At 36.6% G+C, this 24927-nt stretch overlaps 1 protein-coding gene across 1 annotated transcript; it reads right to left on the bottom strand.

Annotated features, from left to right (window-relative positions):
* Window positions 1-1679: 1679 nt before the first annotated feature.
* Window positions 1680-24329, bottom strand: LOC113048161 (nuclear receptor-interacting protein 3-like). The gene is made up of 6 exons (XM_026209752.1): window positions 23697-24329; window positions 10101-10463; window positions 5647-5729; window positions 4877-5004; window positions 4269-4321; window positions 1680-3011 (listed from the first exon to the last, which is right to left on the bottom strand). Exons 1-6 carry the CDS (start codon window positions 23847-23849, stop codon window positions 2892-2894), a joined length of 900 nt encoding a protein of 299 aa, XP_026065537.1. The 5' UTR covers window positions 23850-24329; the 3' UTR covers window positions 1680-2891.
* Between the last annotated feature and the right edge of the window lie 598 nt (window positions 24330-24927).

Raw genomic sequence — 24927 nt, 5'->3', positions numbered from 1 at the left:
TCGATTCCCAGGGAACACATGATAGATAAATTTTTTTTAGCCTAAATGCACTGTAAGTCGCTTTGGATAAAAGCGTCTGCTAAATGCACAAATGTAAATGTAATAGCCAAAATAACATCTAAAATGTATCTTAATAAATAAGTAAAATATTTAATATTTATTATATTTTATGGAAATTTGTTTTAATGTTTGAATATATTTGTTTATGTTTTAATTCTATATATATATATATATATATATATATATATATATATATATATATATATATATATATATATATATATATAATATGAAATTACTATTTTACAATCATTTATTAATTTAAATATAAGTATATTTTATTGCATTTTATATTGCATTTATTTTTTAGGGAAGTATATATTTGAATGTTAATGGAGTTTCATTCATCTTGGTTGTTATGCAAACAGTATTTATATATATTTTAGATTTTAATTAAAATATTCACAGGAGTTTGCATGAACGCCAGATTCTATTTCCTCTTGCAAATTTTGCAAGGGTCTACAACTAGGTGTCAGAGGTTACATGCATTCTGTAAATCCACGCCGGTACAATAAGACGTAGCTTTAAAACTGTGACAGGATGTGGCATGTTCACTGAGTCAGAAGAAAACGCCACAGGGCCCCTGTTGCACAGTGGGTTACGGAGCAGCAGAGCCCATCTCTGTGTCAGCATTGCCTGAATAATAAAAACAAAAAGCATTTTGTTCTCTTCTGTGTAGCACTGTGGCTCTACAGGATTGGCTTTCATTCTGAAGTCATCACTGGATGTGACAGAAAGACATCACGGAGCACAGTGTGTCTTTTACATCACTGCTGTTTTCTTGTGCTGTACAGCGAATGGTTATAAAGTGATATTATGTTAAATTTTAATTATTTTTCTCCCATAAAGACCATAAAATGCCTTCATATTGCATTTATCAGACACATATCTGAATGAAACTAATTTTCAGCATGAAATAATATAAGGATGGACTTGCTTCACCAGTCTGCATTTGATTGGATTGTAAAAAGTATAACATGGATGCTGTAATATCATTGGCTGATGTTATTTTACCTATCCCGAGTGGCTTGTTACATTAAAGCAGAAATAAATATGATTAAACAGGCAAATCAGATTTAATGTTAAGTTATGAAAAGTGAAATAATGTGTTTTGGCTGTGGCCACGGCTTTGCAAACATAACATTTTAATATATATCTTAAGTTTTATTTTATGTATTATATAACAGATTTATGTATGGTAAATGTATAAATATTAAATATATATATTAAATAGAGTATATATGCTTTTTTCAAAGAATGGGTGGACTTCATGGTTTTTAGACAGCGATGAATAGAGCAATTTTTGGCTATGTTTTCAGTCTTCATGCTGGTTGGAACAGGAGCAGTCTGCCCTCAGTGGAGGGTCAATTATGTCATCCCATGAGTCTCTGCTTGGTTGTGGGAACATCGTTTCCCTCCATCATCAGTTGAAAGAAACTTAAAATAGCCTGTTTACTGCCCCGGGCAAAGCAACATTACAGCAACGTGAACCTCTTCGTGGAACCTTCAAGTGCAAGAGTGAGTTGCAGCACCGTTGCACTGTTTTTGCCAGCAGTAGCGCAAGTGTTGTTTCCTGTTGTTTCCAAGATCTGTGCATTGAGGACGACCAGAGACCTTCATAGCCAGAATACATATTTATTTTATTTAGGCAGAGAAAATACTGTTCAGAGAAAAGGAAAATAATTGTTGTGTTTGCTTTGTTTTCATATAGTTGGCCTTCACACAGCATAGAAAGAAGAGAAGAACATAAAATAGGCAAATATGTGGATGCCCTGCCCTGAAAAGTCATCCACATTGTTAAAAGGCTAGATGATTAGGGTAATTGAGGATTGTGTGCTAACAATTGAATTATCTGCACTGTTTAGGGAGAGTTTGTGTGGGACATAGATGCCCTTTGGGTCATCGGCTAGTATTTTAGTGGGCGCTTTTGGCTGTACTAAGACAGTCGTAGTTGTGCTTATGAGCGAACAAACGGAAAAAAAAGAAAAGTGTGGGTGGAGAAAGTGCCTCTGGTTATAAGGACAGACTGAGCTGCAACAAAACAGGGTTCCTAGAAACTGGAGGAGAAATCAACAGTCACCCAGAAATGCATTTACAAAGTCTTATACACTTTGATGTACTGTAAAATATAAGAGGCGGAGTCTATAAAATCAAGTGTTTTGCATTGCTGAGTGAGATTGCAGCCCAAGGGCTCAATTAACATTTGATCGGGCTGGCTGAAGTCCTTATCATCTAAGGGCAGAGTTGGCTCTCTAAAGGGAAATGAGGTCTGAAAACACAGTCTTTAGTAAAAGGCAATTTCGGATGAGAGATTTCTAGCTAAATGTGAGGTTTTTGTAAAATAAACTATATATATAATGATTGTTTTGGAGACCCAAGGTGTGCAACATTTCATGAACTCCCTCTTACATGAATGTACAAGAATATAATTTACTTTGATTGTAATTAAAATCACCAGTTAGAGAATATTACTCATCAACCATCAAACAATTTTTAATCGATTAACTGTGAAGCCTCCCCCTTTTTGTCATTTGATAAAGGCAATTTTAAATTTCAGAACACAATCTTCCTCCTCCTGAGCTCTATTACATTTAATCTAAACTAATTTAGCACAGCAGATATTAATAATAAAAAAAAAATCATAGTTGGCAGATTTCTGTAATAGCAAAGAAACAAACAACGAAGAGCAAAGAAGGAGAGATGAGAGAGGCCTGTCTATGTCGATCTGGCACAAGGGAACACTACAGTCCAGATGCAGGCATCCTTCTGTCAACTTCCTCTCTGATTACATGGGGACGGTCATGGCAGCTGTTGGGCACATAGGTCAGAGGTCACATGTTTTTGTTGTTGTCATGATGATGGCACTGGCTGCAGGCAGGTGGATCCAGGAAGGGAAGATCCTGTTCTGTGCTGTGGATCCGGAGCACTCTAGAGTTCAGGTCCACACAGCACTACAATAGAGAGAAGATCACTGCATCACATCTACAGTATCTTTCTGTAATTCAATAATACTGTCATGCATTGACAGATCACAGTCTAAAGACCTGGTTTCGGTCAGTGAACATGTTTTGTGGTTGTTTTTTTGCTACTGTAACAGTCTGAGGAGCATTCATATATTTCAGGAGAACAGAGTGTCTGGAATGTTTTATTCTGCTGTTTAATTTTATTTTGGACATAGGCCTGCGCTGGTTTCATGGAGCCTTCTCCTTGCATACAATTATCTTTTCTTCTTACAAGAATAGTCATTTGCATATTCTTGTACAGATATTGTCCTCGCACTTTCATTCTCGAGCTTTCTCGCTCACGTCCCTTTTTATAGCTCACTCTATCAATCTTTAAAAATGATTTTTTTTCTTCTTTTAATAGCATTTAGCTTCCTCCTCATAACTCATGTAAACCTCAAAGGGATCCCCCCCCCCCTGGCATTTGAAATAATCTCAAACCATATTCAAAGTTGATTCAATATTTAGATATATGCTCAAAAAATAACTCGCCCATCATGTTCAAACCCACTTAGTGTCAGGACCCATCTAACATAGCCTCAGAACTGCTTATGGAAGTGTTTTATAATTCAGTTTCTTTCATGTTATGTCTGTAATCTCATCAGCTGTGATTTTCTGAGAGAACTGATACTTTTGATCATGAGCATAATCATAATCATATGAAGTTTTTGCTTTATTATGTAAATATCTTTGAGACTGGCAATTATGAGGCAATCAATTATGATTATAAGTTTGACAATTAAACTATGAACATAAGATTGTAATTTGTATTTATTAATGCATTTATGTGTATGAAGAGGTTTTCAGTAAAGGAAAAGTAAAAAAAAATAGGTGTAAAAATTTATTAAAAACATTATTTATCATTATTTATTATTAATTAATAACAAAAAATAAAAAAATAAAAAAATATATATATAATATTATCTAAAATATAAATTTTCCAAGATAAAATGGTACTTAAGCATGAAAATAAACACAAGCAAATCATCGTATTCTGCATTAAAAGTGGCATTAATATGTTTAAAATCATTTGATCTAGCTGACCAGCATGATTTGCAGCAGCACGTTTTTGGTTTTCAAAAAGACTTTATCCATGCATTTTAAGCTCAAACTGATAATGCTGAACTTTCAAAAGCTAAAGACTATTGGGTTAGAAATCATACATTACAAGATTTGAAAACAAGGTTAAAGAAATGTAGGGCTTACTTTGAGTTCCAGCAGGGTCTGTAGACCCAGGCACACCTCAAATGTGGCATCCTCTGTGAACGGACAAGAGATGAGACTCAATATGTGTGAGACAAAGAGACAAAGTTTATCCCCTTTAGGCATAATTGTATTCTTTCTCTAATTAATAGAGCACATGAGGAGGCTTTATTAAAACTGGTGCCATTAGTAGCTTTATAATATATCTGTATGCAATGCATGCAGAAGACAGGGTCGGCACTGTGCCCAGGTCATGTACTCGTCTGTTATGTAATTCCTCTGTGTTGCCCACGTCTCTTTGTCTGAGCTTTCTCTGACTGCTGTCTGAATTGGAAAAGGTCAATGCCTCAGTCTGAAAGCTGAATGCATGTACAAGCTGAAGAGATGTATGTGGCTATCACTTTTTGCACTCTCATAAGACTTTTCAGTTGCATCAAACTTATATTTATGACTGTTTGAAACCGGTGAGTACCGAACTCTTTGGAGAATGTCCTGGATGTCTCTCAGCTTTTTCTCTATTCAATCAAATCTATGAAAACATGGTGTAATCATTGTATGTATATGTTTTTTAAAAGCAATAGGACGTGCATTTTCAATCTTTGAAGTCTGACCTATGACCTGGGCAGTGCATTGCACTCTTTCTCTGCCCAGCTGCAGGTGCAGGGACTTCACTGTCTCCACTGTCGAATCACTGAGCGCCAGCTTGTCATGAGGTTTGTCTTCAAGGTTGGTTTTCAATCTGCAGGAAATACAAGCACTTAGGAACTAAGGTCATTTTTGTTTCATATTATTGTGACCAATTTCTTTCAGCATTCTGGATTCTAGAAATGTCAAAAGATCAGCATTTATATGAAATAAATAAAATTACAAATAATAATGATACATGTTTCTCGATGACCAAATCAGCATATTAGAATGATTTCTGAAGGATCATGTGACACTGAAGACTGAAGAGTAATGGATGCTGAAAATTCTGCTTTGCCATCTGAGGAATAAATTACATTTTATAACATAATCCAATATAAAACAGTTATTTTAAATTGTAAAAATATTTCCTAATATTACAGTTTTTCAGCATTTTTCATCAAATAAATGCACCTAAAAATTAAAAATTAAAATTTTGAATTTTTTATTAAATAAAAAGTAATTTAAAAAAACATTTTCAGTTTGTTCAGTTGATTTCAGTAATTATGGAGTGTATATATACACACACACACACACACACACACACACACATACATACATTTTACAGGAAACTGTACACTCAATTTCACTAATAAAATTACATTAATGGATAATGATTGGTGGTTTTTCATTGCAAAACATAAAAAATACCACAATTTATCAGCAAATTCTGTCTGTGTGTACAGAATACACTTACCCAAGTCGTCTGCAGCATGTTTTAGAGATGTGGTTGTGTTGGCACCCTGTGTTTATGGATAACATCACCTCTGTATCTTCGCACTGCAAAATAAACATTTAGTCTTAACTCAGATGAATTGCCTGATAAAAAATGTTGTTTCCCCCCTGTGATGCCTTTTCCACACCTTTCGTGTGACAGGAATTTTAAATGGCAAAACACATTATCAGTCAGGGTCTAACAACATAGCTCAGTCTGCTAGTTTCACACAGATGCCAAGTTGAGACACATTATGTTGAAGCATGGATATTAGCTTTTGTGCTTTTAAATAGACAATGCCAGGTTTTGTTTTTGCACCGTCTGACAGTATCAGGATTGATCGTTTAATACCGTCTGAGGATAATAGTGCTGGTTAATAATAATGGACCGTCACTATCAAAGGTACACCTGACGTTTCGCTTCAGTGAGTCAGTTTATTCTCAGTCTGTCCTTTCACCCGAAATTCCATCAGTGCTTGCAGAATCCAGAGCTCGACAGATGAATAATGACCCTGTGCTTTTGCAGCATTTGCTCTTTGGAAGCTCTAAGTGCCTGTTCATCTTGCTTGCTTGACATTTATGTGTAAATAATTTGTTTCGGTATTAACAGAATCAGTGGGTTTTTTAACTCATTAGCCTTCCGCTTGTCTTCTGATGGATCCTGTCACATGTTTTGGGTCATACCACATTAACATTTGTGTAAACAAGCCACAAGTGGATAATTAATAATAGTAATAATAATAATGATATTCTTTCAAGTACATTTGCCCTTAATGTTGTTTAGTAAATATAGCCGTTAACAAAAAAAAAAAATCATTCTCTGAAGTATTTCAAGAGAGTCTAGTAATAATAATAATAATAATAATAATAATAATAATAATAAAGGAAGTTTTCTTAATAGATCAAACAAACTTTAATTTAGGGTTGTTGTGTTGGAACATATACACATTATGTTTAAATATACATATATAAATATATTTTTGCCTTCGTGTTTGTATGTTTGTATAAGTTTATTTATTTACGTTGTGGTGGTAATACAATTTTACTGAAAACACCTAAATTTGTCTGCAATGTGCATAATATTATGTATGATTTAACTAAATATTTAATCATTGTAATAATAAATGACATCCTTTCAAGTAAATGTCCCCCTTGATAAAAACAGTATGACCATTGGAATGAAATATTTCAGAGAGTTGTGTAATAGTAATAATAATAATAATAAAACATTGTATGTATTGAATAAGTTTAAAATTTAATCAGTAATACACTATTCATTGCATAATAATAATGGCAACAACAACAATAATAAGAATAAAAGTATTATTAGCCTATTAGTGTCGTTCTGTTTGTGGCATATGGTCTCTCAGCATGCGTGAGGACTTAAAGATAATAATGCTCCACCCACACACAGCTAAAGCGTTGTCAAGCTTAGGTTTTGCTCTTTGGCTGTTTTTCTAACTATGCATTTAATGAGTGAGGGGTGAGGTCTGCGTCTGCACTGTTCTACTGTTTAAGATAAATAAGTGGATGAGAGCTCTGTTGCAACCTCTTAGAGCTTCCTGTCACTCAAGGTGAGCCATCACCCCCGCAACTTTCCTACCACATAAAAGGTGGGACGCACCATCTCAGTCTCTCATTGTGGAAATATGGGGGGCCATTATGCCCCTCTCACACATTGTTCCATCCCAGTTAGCATGTTTCACAAACACTTGCATAGACACGCAGGTTTCCTTAGATTGTTTCACACTTGTTCCTTCCTCTGCTAGGTTTCTAGTGCTGTGTTGAAAGTGTTTTTGTTGCAGTGCAAGACACCCTGAATGAAACCCTTCAACATAAACACATTGCGGTGGCATTGCACTATATAAGACAAACTCTCAATCAAATATGATTTCCCTGCGCCCTATGGTACGGATCTGAAAATTAAAGGAGTTTGTTTCTTCATTGGAACAGATTTGGAGAAATTTAACGTTACGCCACTTGCTCACTAATGGATCCTCTGCAGTCAATGGGTGCCATCAGAATGAGAGTCCAAACAGCTGATAAAAAAACATTACAATAATCCACAAGCAAATCACATGACTCCAGCCCATCAGTAAATTATGAAATGAAAAGCTGTGTGTCTGTGCTTTCACCCATAAAAAAAAAAGCATCTTGTCTGAATCAGGAGAGAAATATGTGCAGATCAAGCACAATTTACAGTCTCTAGAAAATAGTTATAAAAGAATAAATCAGTGCATTTTGATTTGAGAAGACAACACAGTATTTAATTTTTCATGGGAGGGAGCATTATTATGGATTATGGACTGGCATCCTGAGCAAGGGTTTAAAGTTAAAACTTCTTAATGATGGATTTATTTCTGATAAACACAAATACGTTAATTGATTGACTGGAGTCATGTGGATTACTGAGATGTTTTTGTCAGCTGTTTGAATTGTCATTCTGATGGCACCCATTCACTTCACAGCATCCGTTGATGAACAAGTGATACTAAAGCAAAAGCAATACTAAATTTCTCCAAATCTGTTCCAATGATGAAACAAACTCTTTTACATCTCGGATGGGATGAAACCACAAATTTACACTTTTGTTTGAGCTATTCTTTTAAGTGAAGAATTTTTTTTTTCTTTTTTCATTTAAATTAAAGATTAAAAATCCGAAATGGAGCAAAACTCCTAGTGGATGCTAAAACAGTTGAACTTGGTGAGATACTCCCTTTGTGAGTTGTGTTATGTCTTTATTTGATTGCTGCTATATAATGCCTGTGTATATGGGTGCACTGGTGCGTGTGGGATTCATGTAATGATGGCAACTCTGCGGAGCAAAATCATGCATGACTTCTCTGCCTCAAAGTGAAACTTGTCTTTCCAGAAGAGGAGACATGAACCACTATAGTGGATTTGCTACGTAAAACACTGCCCCACTTATCTGGTTCTTCATTACTGAAGCTTTAATTAGATGCTGATGCTTTCTTTTCGTCTTTCAGTTCACCTATGATAATACGACCGCATGCGTATTCCAGAACATTCAGTTCATTTGAAATTCACACAACAGTTTCATTAATTTAACTTAAAACGGAATCTTATTGCACACATGATGGCCAAATGTTTTGTATAATAACATTTGTTTCCTGCCAAAGCGTTCCTTTGTAGTTAGTTTTCATCTTTGGGTGAACTAACCCTTTAAATCAAACTACAGTCAGCTGGACATAATTACAAATTAAACTCTGCTAACAGTACATTTTGCCTTCATTTTTAGCTGGACAAGCTAAGGTAACCTATTTTCGTGATTGCCTAATTTGAGTTGAGAACTCCATTGACTGGTCTTGTTGTTCTTGGATTGTCAGCTGACGTGTAGGCTGAGAAAATTAGCTGCTGTTTGGTTCACACCGACCCAACCCTGTGGTTTAATCTACTTTAATTTGGGGTCTATTTTTACTGCACTCAATCCCTGCATGAATGGAGAGTGATGAAGATGGGATCTTGCAAGATGGATGATTTTAATGATGTTCAGTCTGTTCTAATAATGCAGAGAATGGTGGAAAGGGATGATACTGGAAAACCTTGAAATATCATGGAAATTTAAAGTTGTTATTTCCAGGCCTATTTTTTATTTATTTATTTTTTTATTAAAAAAAGTTGTTTAATAACCTCAAATGTTTGGAGAAACCATGGAAATTAAAAAATAAAAAAATTTGAGAAACCATTTAATTTAAAATAATTGTTACAAATGTTTTTATCTATTATATATATATATATATATATATATATATATATATATATATATATATATATATATATATATATATATATATATATATATATATATATACATATATATATATATATATATATACATATATATATACAGTATATATAGATATATGTGGGTGTGTGTGTGTGTGTATCTTATGCCCTGTTACGCTCTCATATAAACTTCCTATTCATCAAAAAAATATTTTTATATATATATATATATATATATATATATATATATATATATATATTGTGGTTTCCATAGAAATATTAAGCAGCACAATTGTTTTCTACTTTAATAATAATAATAATAAAATAAAATAGTGGACTTTTGAATGGTACAAAATATGACCCAAAATTATGACTTTTAACAATATTGGTATTATTTAGTTCCTTCTGTCCTTGTGTTAAAGTTGTTATATCACCATAAAATTAGTCACTTTCACCCCAGTTACATCATCTGTATTGTAAAATTTGGGCTTTTTAGATGCATACTGGCCCTCTAAAACCCTCTCAAACCCGACCGTCGAGAACAATCGGCTGCGAGGAAAATAAAACCATGAGTCATAGGGAGCCAGAACTCACGTTTTGTCATTATGGCAAGCTGTTATGGCTTCTATTATGGGTACAGACAGCTGAAATAGGCTGGAAAGAGCTCAGCTCATCAGTGTGAATGCTTACCTTACACTGGACCACTAGAGCTGAGAGGTTGGATGCTCTCTCGCTCTCTTTGAGATCTTTTTTCGTCTCATCTTCCATTTTGTTTTTCTGTTTGGACTCTGTCTTTCCACCTGCATCACTGCTGTCCCCTTCATCTTCATCATCCTCGTCCTCATCAGACCTCAGACTCTTCTCGCTCTCCTCCGGAGACTCCTTCTCCTCAGTGGAGTCATCCACCGTGCTCTCGCTCCTCTCCTCCGGCTCTCCGCCCTCTTTGCTGTCTGCCAGAGGGGAGCAAATATGAGATGGGGCGTCCCGGGCCTCTCCACGCAAACGTGGAATGTGGCCCTCCAGGAGACGGCGCTGAACAATATTATGGGGCTGCTGTATGAGGCACATGGGAATAGGAAATTATGTTAGTAATGTTTTAGCCATGCTAGGCTGTGCTTGAAATAGCATACTACTATAATACTGTCGTTTGTATGTTTTTGAGAGTATGCTGATTTTCTGTACACATTAAGAACCTTAATTAAAATTAAACAAATGTAATGTTAATCCATTTTTTGCAAAGTGTAGGATTTAATACAAGAAATATATATTATATACATATATATATAATTTTTTAATTCAGTCTACTTTTGTGTCAACAATTGATTAAATGAGATTACAAAAAAATTGAATTATTAAAAAATATATATTTTTAAAGAATTTAGAAAATAATAAAAGATTATCATATGTAATTTTTAATTACATTGGGCAAAACATAAATGTTAAATATTACATTAAATTTAAATACAATGTTAATATTAAATATTAGTAAAGTGAGTATTCAATTAAAATGTAAAATATGCACATTATATTACATAATAATATTACATTTTAATATGGAATTCAATTAAAATATTAAATAATATACAGTATATAAATGAAATTATTGTCTTGTGTCAATCCATGTTTTTTATTTCATTCTATTTATTTATTGGTTGATTTTTTTCTTTAAATAAAACTACTGGGGAAAATAATTTCTCCTTTATTCTAAGTAATTTTTATCAGTAAGATACTCAGACATGGTAAGTCTGAGCAATTTTGTAGACTATTATTCTGCTGAGCACTTTCTGTTAATTGCTTTTCCTGTGGGAAATAAAACAAGTTCATGGATGTTTTATCAATCCGTTTATCATCACTGCAGAGTTAGAGAGTAAACAAGTGAAGTAAACAGAGAGTCATTGAGTGCTGAAGTTAACTCCATTACTAATGATGTCGGTGCCAGAATGACTCCCATCACTTTAATTACTGCGTAGTTAACTTCCTGCATGTTTCCTAAAGTGGAAAGTCAACCTTCTTGGAGCAATTTGTGCAATTTAACAAACTGCCGCAATTCAAGTCTCCTTTGACATAAAAGTAAACATCTCAAATAAACTTTCTCATAGATTTCTGGGTTCCTTATGCACTTGATACTTGATAGTGATTCTATTATTCTGCTTTATTTCTTTGGCTGGATAGATTAATTTGAGAAACAAATCCTGCAGATTGTTGTTTATGACAGATAAATTAATATTTTCCGTGCAGCTGTACATAGTGAAGGTGCTGTGTTATTATCTAAGCAATGGCTTATACCTGTAACTTACTTAGACTACAGCTGTCATTTCAACAACAGAGCGACCTAAGGACACCAGACTGTGATTTGATCTGCTTTTAAACTTTCTCTGCTTCTCTAATAATACAATTATCAGGACCTCTTGAAAGGAGCACTCAGATATTCTCAAAGGGGAAGCTGAAAATACACAGAGAAACCTAGATCTTTCCTTCCTTTTCAATCCCATCGCTTTCATCTGCAACATAGTGCCTCTCTTTTGTAACTCAAAACATATGCTCATATTTTTCAAAAATGCTTGAGATGAGAGCTGTGTTTTGGGGAGTAGTTAAGAATATATATTAATAAATTAAATATAAAAAAAAAGATTATAAATATAAAAATGTTAAATTAATCATTATCCCCATTTGCAAATGAGGGAAGCATGCTGGTGTGCTTATGAAATTCAAACAGCATGGTTTGAGCATCCCCTGGGAATCCTCTAGCCATTACAAACTACTACTACTCACCGGCACAAACAAGGACTTTTTCAACTCTGCTGTGCTTTGCTTCATGTAAACCTGGTTGAACGGAGCCATCCTGGACAGCACGGTGGATTATTATGTTTTTATATCAACAAAGGCTTGTGTACACGTGACCGTTTTAAAGAAGATGTGCTGCCCAAATTTGGAAGCGTTCTTTATTAACTGTAAGACTTTTTTATTCGCCACATGAGTTTTCCTCGTTTATTCTGGGGAGTGCATACATTCCTCCTGACACGTGTGTGAGCGTGGCGCAAGACCTGCTGGCTGATCAGATCACATGCACAGAGCAGCATCACCCAGACTCTTTCATAAGCATTCTCATTGATTTTAATGAAGCGAATCTCACCCGCAAACTGCCTAAAAAAAGAGAGCATGTCACATGCCCCACCAGTTACAGCAATGCACTGGACCATTGCTGCACAGTTTTAAAGGATGCATACCACTCTGCTGAAGAAAAAAAAAAAACTGTTTACAAGCAACGACCCTACATTCTGATCTTCAACATATCACTGGAGCTGTGTGAAGTCCCCTCCTGCTTCACCATTATCCCTGTACCCTAAATGACTACAGACTTGTAGCTTTAGCATCTGTGGTCATGAAGTTATTTGAGAGACTGGTATTGTCCTACTTGAAGGACATTTCTGGACCCCCTGCAGTTTGCTTACTGAGCAAACACGTCTGTGGATGATGCACTCAGCATGGGACTGCAACATCTGGTCAAACCAGGGACTTATGCAAGGATCCTGTTTGTTGACTTCAGATCCGCTTTCAACACCATCATCCCGGATACCATCCTGATTAAACTGGCACAGCTCTCTGTGCCCACCTCTTCCTGACAGACAGGCAGCAGCTAGTAAGGCTGGAAAAACTCAAATCCAACACCCTTACCATCAGCACTGGAGTTCCTCAGGGGTGTGCGCTCTCCCCACTGATCTTCTCCCTCTACTACACAAGTGACTGCGCATTTAAATACCCCTCTGTCAAACCGTTTGCAGATGACACCACAGTCATCGGTCTCAACCAGGATGGAGTTGAGTCTACTTACTGACAAGAGGTTGAGCAGCTGGCTGTCTGGAGCAGTCACAACAACCTGGATCTGAACAATCGTTAGAAGAAGCCCCCCTGCACTCTCTCGTCAAACCAACATGAACAGGACTGTGGCAGCAAGTGGAGTCATTCAAAATTCCTGGGCATGACCATCTCACGGGACCTGAAGTGGGACAATCACATTATGAAAAAGGCCCAGCAGTGGTTCTACTTCCTTCATCGACTGAAAATGTCCAACCTTCCACAGGCAAAGATGACACCGTTTTACTCTGTTACTGAGTCGATTCTGTGCACTTCTATAACTGTCTGGTTTGGATGAGCCATCAAAACAGATATACAGGAAGACTGCAACAAACTTTTTTTTATTGCCTCTCCCTCTCTATGTATTTCTTCCAGCTACACAATAACACTATAGATCCGTGGCTGTGGGTTTGATGGTGTATAATATCATTTTTATAATAGACTTTTGTATATTGATTGAAAAACTGCAGTTGTTCATGTGGCCTATCCAACATCACAATAAGACCTTTGTACCTTTTGACTTTTGCTATAAGATCAGCCTTTGTGGCAACTCATTTTTTCAATAGAAATGTCTTCAAGACTTTCAGATTCGTAGATTTTCATTTTCTGTCATCAAATAAAGTCACAGAGGTTGCTGCAATCTGTTTTCTTATTCATTGAGCCTTACAATAGTCAACAAGTCCAATACCATTTGATCAGACACTTTGTGATTTCCCCAATAATTCTGAGCCACATGAAACTACAACTTGACATAAAGTCAAAGGCTGAGATGACATTGCAAAGCTCATTTTATCTCAACATAATGAGATAACCTCTACGAGAGCACTTATGTTTCTGTTGACACCTCTTACAAAATGAGAAAAACCATCCAGCTGTGTCTTGCTGTGACAATGCTACATATCTTCATTGCAGCTGTACATCCAAATGCAGGTAAATTAGGTTTTTATAATTGAGTTTATTACGTTGCCTGAAAACAAATTGCAAATTGCATTGCTCTTGTGTCCTACAGCTAGACAGACTAAACACAACTAGTTCTGCTTGACTTTCTCTCTGCTTATTCAGATGGCCATTGGTAGAGTGTGGGTAAACCGAAAAGCTGAAAGGTAAATGCCAACATCAGTGCTGTTGCTGTGCTGTTTGTTGGTTTGTTAGGGCATTGCATTGATCTGCTTTTAATCAAAGTTGTGTTTAATGAGAATGCAGGTGAAGATAGACTTATAAGCAACAAGAGCAACTGTACATTTGTTTACTCTGCCTACATGCGTAGTCAAATTTGGATATTGGCCGAAATAAATATGAGTACTGCGTTTCAGATTGTGCTAAACTTGCCGAATCAACTTGACCCTACAATGTACTCCATTTAGGTATTTACCTTGTGGTTAAGCATTATCAGTGTAAGATCATGCATGTCTAAAAATGAAACGATGCAATGGTTTGATCACAGCACAGCAGTGAAGGTTGGGTATGATGTAACGCTTGTGTTGCTTTAGCCTAAATAAACATCCGCCCTTCAACATCAGCCATCAGAGTTAAGTCTAAATGAATCTCTGGCAGCCATTCACTTTAGACCTGAATGGAAAATACTGAGAAAAGACCTGCAGAGTACAGTGTGGACATAGAATGTTTTATATATCTATTTTATTGGAAAATAATAATGTGGGAAGCTAGTGTCACTGAACACCATAATCTGCAATAAAGGTTTTTAGTTTATTTTATTTTAGATAATATTAATGTTAAAAACTAGTGGAAAAAGAAGGTTAACGAAGAAGTGAGGATGAATGGATGATGGAAGCTCTTGATTGCTTTTGACCTCATGGCTCTTCTCATTCAGCCTTACAACTGAGAATGAGATGCTAAGAAGAGCAATATGGAAAGGCCACCTGTATAGAGTCCACCTTTATATATATATATATATATATATATATATATAGAGAGAGAGAGAGAGAGAGAGAGAGAGAGAGAGAGAGAGAGAGAGATTTATTGAAAGAATTAATTTGAAAATCTAGTGTCACTGAATACTATAATTAGCCAGCATCAGTGGTTGATTGCGATATCACTTTTTTTTTTACATTGGTTAGTTTGTTATGTTGTTGTTTGAGCATAAACAATATCTACAAAGTTACAGTGCTGAAAGTTCAATGCAAACAGAGTCTTTTAAAATTCTGTCAGTATATTCCTATAAAAACGGTAGGTAAGGGACTACAACGAGCTTCTTCCCAGGTCTGTTATGTCATTAACCCAGATAAACCCCGCCCCCAGGAACACGCAACAAAGGGGGCGAGCCATGTTGTGCTGCTTTAGAGAAGAGGAAGAGAAAACTAGGGGTACACGTAACAAATCTGTGCACATAAGAGTTGCGATTCTGTCTTCTAACGATTCTAACGGATTCACAAGTTTCAAAACCAATGTTCTAAAGCAGGGGTTCTCAATCCTGTTCCTCACATCACCCTGCTCTGCATCTCTCTCTCTCTCTCTCTCAGCTCCAACAAACTGTTCCATTTATACACTAATTTTCACAAAGCAATGAGAAGCGTATACATGGACTTATGTATGGTTGCTGTGCTGTTTTAAAGCTTTAATCAGAAGAAAAAAACATATTAAAAAGTAACAGAAGCATTAGCATGTAGAAACAACAGCTTATCTAAAAGTATAAGACAACAACAAACAAACATAACATTAAGAGCCGTGCTTGCACAGGTTATGCGATCCTCATAATTAATATTCTTTGTGTCTCAATCAGGATCAAATTGATAAGCAATATCATCATTGTTTAAATACAAACAGAGCACATTCTAAACTTGAGGTGTGGAATGTTCAGACGTACTCGAGGGGGTTTAGCGAATCACAACACACTGAGCCACCTGACCAATCTCAGCCTATCGCATATTTCTGAGGGAGGGGTTTCATAATAACAGGAAATAATCAGGGCGGCAGTCAGAGAAAGGGCAGATGGTGTGGAATAAAGGCAAATTGTGTGAAAAATAATGCTTTTTTTTTTAACTAAGCTTTAGACACGTTAGACTGCACACCATAAACACAATCAAGCCTAGAAAAAAAAACAGTAAACCAACCCTTTAAATAAAACTTTATTACCTATGTTTCTCTCTATCTGGGTTCACAGAGCAGAGCACATTGATTCTGACAGGATTGATCATAGCATTATGCTCCTCTATCTCTCTTGCCCTATTTCCTTTGAGAGCCGACTATTGTTGCAGCCACTGAGTCACGTTGCCTTGATAGAGCGATGCTTTTGTGTGGTTCTGATAGTTGTAGATTTGAAAAGACTCCGTAACCTTGTGCATGAGATTATATAAAGTCATTGACACACCAAATAATAAATAAATCTCTAGTCATAGACATCGAGATAGAAATGGCCACCTTTCATTATACTTAATATACAGTCATGTAAGGGTGACATAATACATTTACGAAACATTATGCTTATGAGAGCAGTTTCTGTGTGTATTTTGTTCAATGTAACTTGGATTAATATATGAATATATGAAGACTTCTTAACTGTAATTTTAAAATCAGGTATGCAATGGACAGAATTAGCAAATCTCCCCTCGAAATCTATTCAGTCCCACTAAAATAATTATTTAAATATCCATGGTAACTTCTGGATGCTACTAGGGCTCATATGAATGATTCATGATTCGTAGGTCTTGTGAATTAGATTCTAATTTAGGGGCGATTGTCGTTCCTGGTCTGTATCAGAAAAAGCTTTGCTCGACCTGACAGAGCTGATCATTGTATTTTCAGAAAGCATGTTTGGTCTAGAACAGCATGTCCAAAACCAGTCTACTGTTGAATTGTGGGTAAATAGAGGTCAGTGGCTATTAAGATTGAAGTTTGTAGCATAGGTCATGGGGCATTGCATTGTGTCACTTTTACAACAATGTTGTTTCAAACGTTTATATTGTTGCCACTAATTGAGCAATGAACCAGACAGATTTGTTTAGGTACTATTTTTTTTAGTTTAGTCTACTTTGAGAGAACCGTATTAATGGGTGAATCTCACAAAACCGGTCTTCATATTTTACTGCTAGACATAAAATATTTAAGGAATAAGTTGCATTAAAATAGTTGTAATAGTTGTAATAATGTCCATACACTGAAAATCAGTGGGCTCCATTGTTGTTTTGGTCCCCATTGACACTCCTGGTGTTGACAAAAAACAGAAATAATCTTCAGAATATCGTTTTTTTATGTTCCACAGAAGAAAGGAAGTAATACAGGAATGATATGAGGGTGAGTAAATGATGACAGAATCTTCATAAAATGTTCTATAAAGGAATAGTCAACCAAATATTTAATATATAAGTTTATGCATTTGCTAAAAATGTACTCACCCTCAGGCCATCCAAGATGCAGATGAGTTTATATGATGCTTTAACATCGTAACAGATTTGGAGAAATTTAGCATTACGTCACTTGCTCACAAGTGGACCCTGAATGGGTGTCATCAGAATGAGATTGAAGCAAATAATTGAATACTTTAAGGTTTTATATGGACTATTGTCTTTAAAAAAATGCATTGAGAATATAGAGTGCAGAATAAATGTAAATGTCATGTATATATATACTGTACCTCGAACACCCTTATTTTTTTATTTCTGTGGTGAAATGTGACCTAGGGCATGATTTAGGCCTTTGGCCCAAAATACCTTTCTATTTCTTTGTGTGTTTAACGGCTAAGAGCTAATTATCAGAAGGCAACAGGCTCCTCTCTCTCATTCAGAGAGTCATGTGACCTGCCTAATGGCTGCTCTGCCCTCCTGATCTCCCGCCCCAGCACCAGACATCCTGTGACACACACAACATGCACAGCCAGCTGCTCACTCTCTCTCTCTTCTCTGTTCTGTTAACCCTTTCCCTTGCCTTCCCTTGTATTGTACAGCTGTTTTTCCCCCCCGAGACAGTTTTTTAGCATCTATCCAGAAGCAACATTTTGTATCTCGGCTCCTGTCAGTCCCCCAGAGATGGAGAAGAGGGAAAAAGGCTCAGCCATTCATCGAGTAACCTTAATAATTAGCGTTAATGTTTCTCATTAGCAAAACAGGATGAATGAGGCCTCTGAGAGGTTATAGTTGGGTCCAAAGTTCTCATTACTCACTTTTACACTGTTTTGTTTTTGTGTAGGTAAGGGACAATACTTGACAGTGTGATTAGCCTGGCGGGGTTTATTTTGCAAAATTGATTGGATAATCCGCCATTTTAGCTTTCTGTCCCTCCATTGAAACTGTGTGTACGGTAAAATGTCCATGTCCAGAAAGGTAATAAAAACATCAAAGTAGTCCATGTGACATCAGAGGGTCAGTTAGAATTTTTTGAAGCTTTGAAAATACATTTTGGTCCAAAAATAGCAAAAACTACGACTTTATTTTGCATTTTCTTCTCTTCCGTGTCTGTTGTGACAGAGTTCAAAACAAAGCAGTTCAGAATCAATCACAAAAGAATCAAGCTTCAAGCTGAATCACACATGCGCAGTATCATCAGCTCCTCGGTTTCTCCAATCAGACTTGTCTGACAGAAACGGATCTTGACTCGAGATCGAGTCAATCTTTCGTTCGTTATCTGGCTCAGCTTGGAGTTCATCTTCAGTTCTCTCTTCACAGCAGTTCAGTCAGTGTACTGTTTGAGTAAATGAATTACTCTGGGATATTGGTTTGTTTTAACTCAGAGGGAGTGTCAGCCACATTAAAAAGTTAACAGCTTAAGTCATTTGTGGATTAATGCGTATTGGAGACGTGAACTGTTTTAAACGATTAAGTTCGATTTGCTGAACTGGTTCAAGAAGATCCGGTTACATCAAATGATTCGTTCGCAAACTGGATATCACTACACTGCTGTGTTTTGAACTTTCTCTCACAACAGACACAGAAGAGAAGACAATGCTGAATAAAGTCGTAGTTTTTGCTATTTTTGGACCAAAATGTATTTTCGACATGGACAGTATACCGTACACACAGTTTCAATGGAGGGACTGAGAGCTCTCGGGTCAAATCTAAAATATCTTAAACTGTGCAGTGTTAATTTTGACACGAAATTTTAATTTAGTTTTAGTCTTAGTCTTTTGACTATAATTCTTTTTAGTTTTAGTCAAGTTTTAGTCATCTGATTTGTTTTAATTTTAGTCTTATTTTAGTCGACTAAAATTGCTTGGTATTTTAGTCGACTAAAATAAGACTAAAATCAATAACAGATTTACTAGACGATTTTTTACAGCTGGTATAGGAAACAAACTTAACCAAAATATATAAAACACAAATTCAACTTTATTTCAACACAACTGTGTCTTTATTTCAATTCAAAAGCTTTTATGCAGCAACAAACACTGTCATGATAATGTAAACAATAACTAGCTGCCAATTGACCATCAATAAAATAAAAATAAAGTTAGGTCCAGGACCTTAAAGCTTACAGCTGAGCTGAACAATAAGTGCATACATTTAAAATAAATATTTAATAAGTTGGGTGGATAAAAAAAGTAACAAGATTTTATAAGGTATTCATTTGTCTTGCAATATTGTATGTTTTAAATACTACAATATTGCTAGATTAGTATGTATAATGATAGGATGTGAACATTCACGTTTCACATGACTAATATAGAAATATTTGTGATATTGTCAACAAGTAGAACATTATAAAATATACTAAACATTAGTATTAATCAAATATATGTATCATAATAATACGTATTAGTATTGTGCTCTCATCTAACTTGAAGAAGGGGCTATATTACAGTACTTTTCAGTTCGAAATATTTAATACTACAACATCTACGCACTGCAGTCTTCCAATTTTGCTTAGCTCAATAAACAAAAGAACATCGTTGTGAAATTACATTTGAGAAAATATCCAGGTGGCTCGTCTGTAAATGTCTTTTCAAATTGGTTGTGTTCTTGCAACGAATGATCGCTCCGCGTGCTTTGTTTTGTTTTGTTCGTCGTCAAACGTGAAGTGAGCTGTGGACATTTTGTCGCTCTTTTAGACATCACCTCTTCGAATGCCGACTTCCCGGGAGCTCATTTAAAAACTGAAAACCTTCGCTTCACTTCTCAATAAGTCAGGCTCGGATTGGTTCTCTTCTCTCATGCAGTCTCGCCTGTTGCGTTTTGCCGGTTCTTTTGTTAATTCCTCGCATCTCTCCCGTCTGCTGATTTGATTTTCGTCACAGTCTATTTTCGTCTCGTCCTTTATTCGTTGACGATAATGTCAATCAATTTAGTCATGGTTTTTGTCTCCATCAGTGTCTTCTTTTTTAGTTTTCGTTTCGTTTTCGTCCGCAAAAATATATTCGTGACGAAAATAATGACGAAAATATTTAGTCAACGAAATTAACACTGAAACTGTGTTCCGAAGATGAACCGAGGTCTTACGGGTTTGGAACGACATGAGGGTGAGTTATTAATGACATAATTTTAATATTTGGGTGAACTAACCCTTTAAGCTTTGTGACATGGCACATACTCTGCTGGACATGGTCAGCAACAATACTCAGGTAGGCTATGGTGTTTAAACGATGCTCAATTTGTACTAAGGGGCCCAAAGTCTGCCAAAAACATATCCCCCACACCATTACTCCACCACCACCAGCCTGAACCGTTGAGACAAGGCAGGATGGGTCCTTGCATTCATGTTCTTTACGCCAAATTCTGACCCTACCATCTGAATGTCCAATCTTCTATTGCTCGGTGAGTGTATATAAATTCTGCAGAATACACTGTGAGTCATGTGCTAAACCTCTTTTACACACATTCATTCATTTTCTGCCTACATGAGTTCTTCAAATGGTGAGAAATGTGCGGCCTTGGACTAATTCAACAGATAGCAGCAGCATAAACAGCACAGTTCTTCAGCGCATTAGGAAACAGTGTGAGAAGGATAGGTTTCTCTCTCTCTCTTTCCCCCCATCTACATCTCCCGCACATGCTGATCTGAGTGTGCCATTTTCATGCTCACTGCTTTGCTTTCTTCGTTTACAACCAGAGAGAACAATGGAGTAGAAAGAGAGAGAGAGAAGAAGGGATTGCATAAGGCCTAAGGCCCAAAGAACTGAAACAAAACTACGGTTACATAACAAGAACAATTTCACGTGACGCTCATGAGAGCAGCAAACCAGGGGATTGGAGAACACTTCTACTATCATTGCCCTCACAAATAGACACACTTCATCATTTTATTCATAATTTTATAGGATATGATTATTTGGAATAGTAATATACTTCTTGGGGTCCTGTGCCTGCTGAGCAACTGCCATTGAGATAATACATACAATTTCAAGCCTTCAGCGTCTTCAGATTTCTCTGTATTTCACACCCTGCGCTTCATCCATCTGAACACATACTGCAGGACATAAACTTCATTTTATGCCATTAAGAGGCACACAGCCTACTGTACAGTGCAACAAGACAGTACCATCTGTCTAACTGTCAGTAGGTATTTGTCTGCCCCTCTCTCCATGGAACGACAAGCGTGACATATCTGTGCCACTGGTGAACGTCAAGATCGAACCCAGTGAATAACTGCTTATGACAGCTTCACAAAGCAGGCAGAAGACACAAAAAGAGAATTGTTTTGTTGTTGCTGTTTTTTGATGTAACACAAGCCATATAGTAATTTTAAAAACAGCTTCACAGACTGTAACAAAAAAAAAAAACAGAATATGATATTCCTTGAGACACACTGAGCATTTAAATTGCTTTAAGGCAAACCACTCCACTGTCTGTGACAGCCAGTTATCTTTAGCTCCCACTTTTTAGAGACTCTGACATCGTAAGCTGTGCACACACGCTTCAGCTCTTCCCTGCTGTGCACAGAGATCATTTAAATGCATGATCTAATCATGGGCACACACATATAAACACGCATGTGTGCCTGTGAACTGATATTCTGAAGGTTTCTTGGAGTGCACCCTGCGAGTTTGGGTATGTGTCATCTAATCAGAGTAGCTAGAGAAGACAGTGGGGCAGTTATTATGCGGTAGAAACAGAACCAGTACAATTCAATGACTTTTGATGAGGGAGAGGATATCAGTAATTTAACAGAGCATTTGCAGAGCATTTTGGTTTATTATTGGCCTGTTGTAAGGTAGTAAAAATTGACAAACCTGCATTATGGGGACCTTGTGGTGCCACTGAGACTTCATAAATGGAACGACATGGAAAAAGTGGTCTTTAAGTATTAGTATTAGGGGTAAGATATTATAATTATCTTGCCATGAGATAAACCATTATTCATGTGTCCACCAATATTTCTCTCTAAGCTTCTGATGGCGATGACTTAAAATATGTAGGAAAAATCTAGATAGTTTGAGCTGTGAGAAAAACACAGCTCTGATTAATTCATGAGAGGATTAATTTGTGTACCGTTATGGAGATTTCATCTCCATATATAGCTGCACAGAAGACTATAGAGGCCTCAAGCAGTAATATGCATTAGCGGTGGGCATTGTCAGTGACTCTTTCTGCAGGATAAATCTTTACACTAGTAGTGGGTGATAAGTGACATCTTTATGAATTCTTCCCTGCGTCCAAATGTGAATACTATAAAGTAGTCAAAAACAGTATGTGAAAATAGTTTGTCCGAATGCATAGTATTCATAAAACAGTTGGCGAATAGTATACCCGGATGACCTAGTGCTTTCAGTGAGATTCTGAAGTGTGCCTCCTAATGGACACTTTATAATCCCATTAGGCCACAGAAGAGGAGCTGTGAATGACAGTGAAGCAACGCAAATGATGCTAGTCAAATGGCAATGAGAACATGTCAGATCTAGTACATCTGGAATTATTCATACTACCTCCTCATACTACCTCATACATAGAACCTTTTTCTCATGTCTTGAGGAAGGTTCTTTATCAAATGTAGTACACAGAAAGTATAAGATGTCAAGCACAGTTGCTGACTCAATTTAACTGATTTATTTAGGAAAGAAACAAGCCAAGTTTTTATGAGTGAGTCATTGAATTATTCACCCAGCTGTTCGATTTGATTTATTCAGGAACGGAGCACTGATATTATGTACGAGAGTCGGCTTTGTTTGGCAATATTTTCATGGACAGAGCAAAAATACAGAAGTGGACATAATATATAAATGTAAATATCTCAATGTTAACCTTTGGTTTAAAGAACTGTCTTTAAGAGTAATGCCAAACACAGTTGCTGTTAGTAGAGGAGAAGCTGACTACTGGATCTACTGATGTGTAAGAAACATTCACTGCCTTGTCTGGAGTGCTAAATAATGCATCAAGTCAGCATTGCGTGATGTGATGCAGAAACATTTGAAACTGTTTACTTATTTGCATATATATATGTAGAACTGCATGCATGCATGCATCCTTTCACATATTCACACACAGTATTTACATAAGTAAATTCAGAACTGCCTCAACCATTTTATGGATAAACAAAAGAGCCACTCACCAGGTCTTTGGAGGTTCCCATCCTCTTCAGCCCATCCAGAGGCAGAAGGTCCGCGGAGTCCTTGTGCATGAACTGAGTGGCCTGTTTGAGTCTCCTCTGCTGGTGCATGATGGCTTTATCTCTCATCTCTAACTCCTTCTTGCCTGCACTCATGGTTTTGGTGGATAAAATGCTAAATAAACAGATATTACCTACTAAACGGGCTCTAATGAAGCTTATTGTGGCACTGCACTGACGGGTGAGAGCCAGCAAGACCGTGACCGTGATACACAGCAAGACAACCTCGTTCACACACCTGAATGCATGCAGGCATTCAGTTGTGGAGTCAAAAATAGCCAATTTTCCTCTGGATAGCAACTAACCGAACATAGGTTGGAATTACTCCGCGTAAGTCCCTTTTTGTAGCTTGTAATCTCTCCTGTGGCAGGTGATCCTGATAATCTTCTCCTGTTGATTGACAGCGGTCAGTCCAGTGCAGTGATTGGCGTGGTTGTCATGGTGAAGTGTGTGTGATTGTTGAGAGCTTCGGTCCGTCTGCGTCCCACAGATATTCACACTGTCCTTGCAGCGCTGCAGAGGCGAACTGTCCTCTCCTCTTTCACTCTCATTTTCTATCTCTCCTCCCCTCCTCTCTCTATCTCCACCTCCCCCTTTCTTTCTCCACCTACCTCTCTTTCACACTCTCTCTTCTCTCATGCTCTCTGCCATGTGTGTCTCTTCATCTTGCTCTTTCTATATCAGTTTTTTTTAAGTGACTTCTTTTGGTAGGTAACATTAACTGGAACGATGAAGGGTCCTTTGAAATGCTGTGTTCAGCCCTCATCTTTGGTCTTCTCATTCTCACACACACACATGTGAGGCAAAACTGTAATAGACTTTCTTAGTTGTATTGTGTTCAGAAAATAACTTTTCTATTTTAACACATTATAATTGGTTGGGGACGTCTGCTATAGACTGATTAATTCAGGACACAGTAGCAGTAGTCAGTGATAGCAGTAAGGCTTTGTTGTTTTTGTATTTTGAAATAAAGAAATGCAACTCCATGGCTGTGATTCAGTGTTTAAGTGAAGTGATTCAGTCATTGGTTATGATTAATTGGTGTTCTATGTGTATCAAGACAGCTATATGAAGCCACATTGAGAATTGTGAGAGACACAGAGCAGATGTGACATGTTAAATCCATCACTGAGGTAGAACAAGCTGCATTTCTTCCAGCTTGAGACCTGTGATC

The sequence above is a fragment of the Carassius auratus genome, chromosome 29, assembly GCF_003368295.1.
Source record: "Carassius auratus strain Wakin chromosome 29, ASM336829v1, whole genome shotgun sequence".
Lineage (NCBI taxonomy): Eukaryota > Metazoa > Chordata > Actinopteri > Cypriniformes > Cyprinidae > Carassius > Carassius auratus.
Note: the sequence above shows the minus strand (reverse complement) of the source record. Positions and strands in the feature narration are given on the sequence as shown.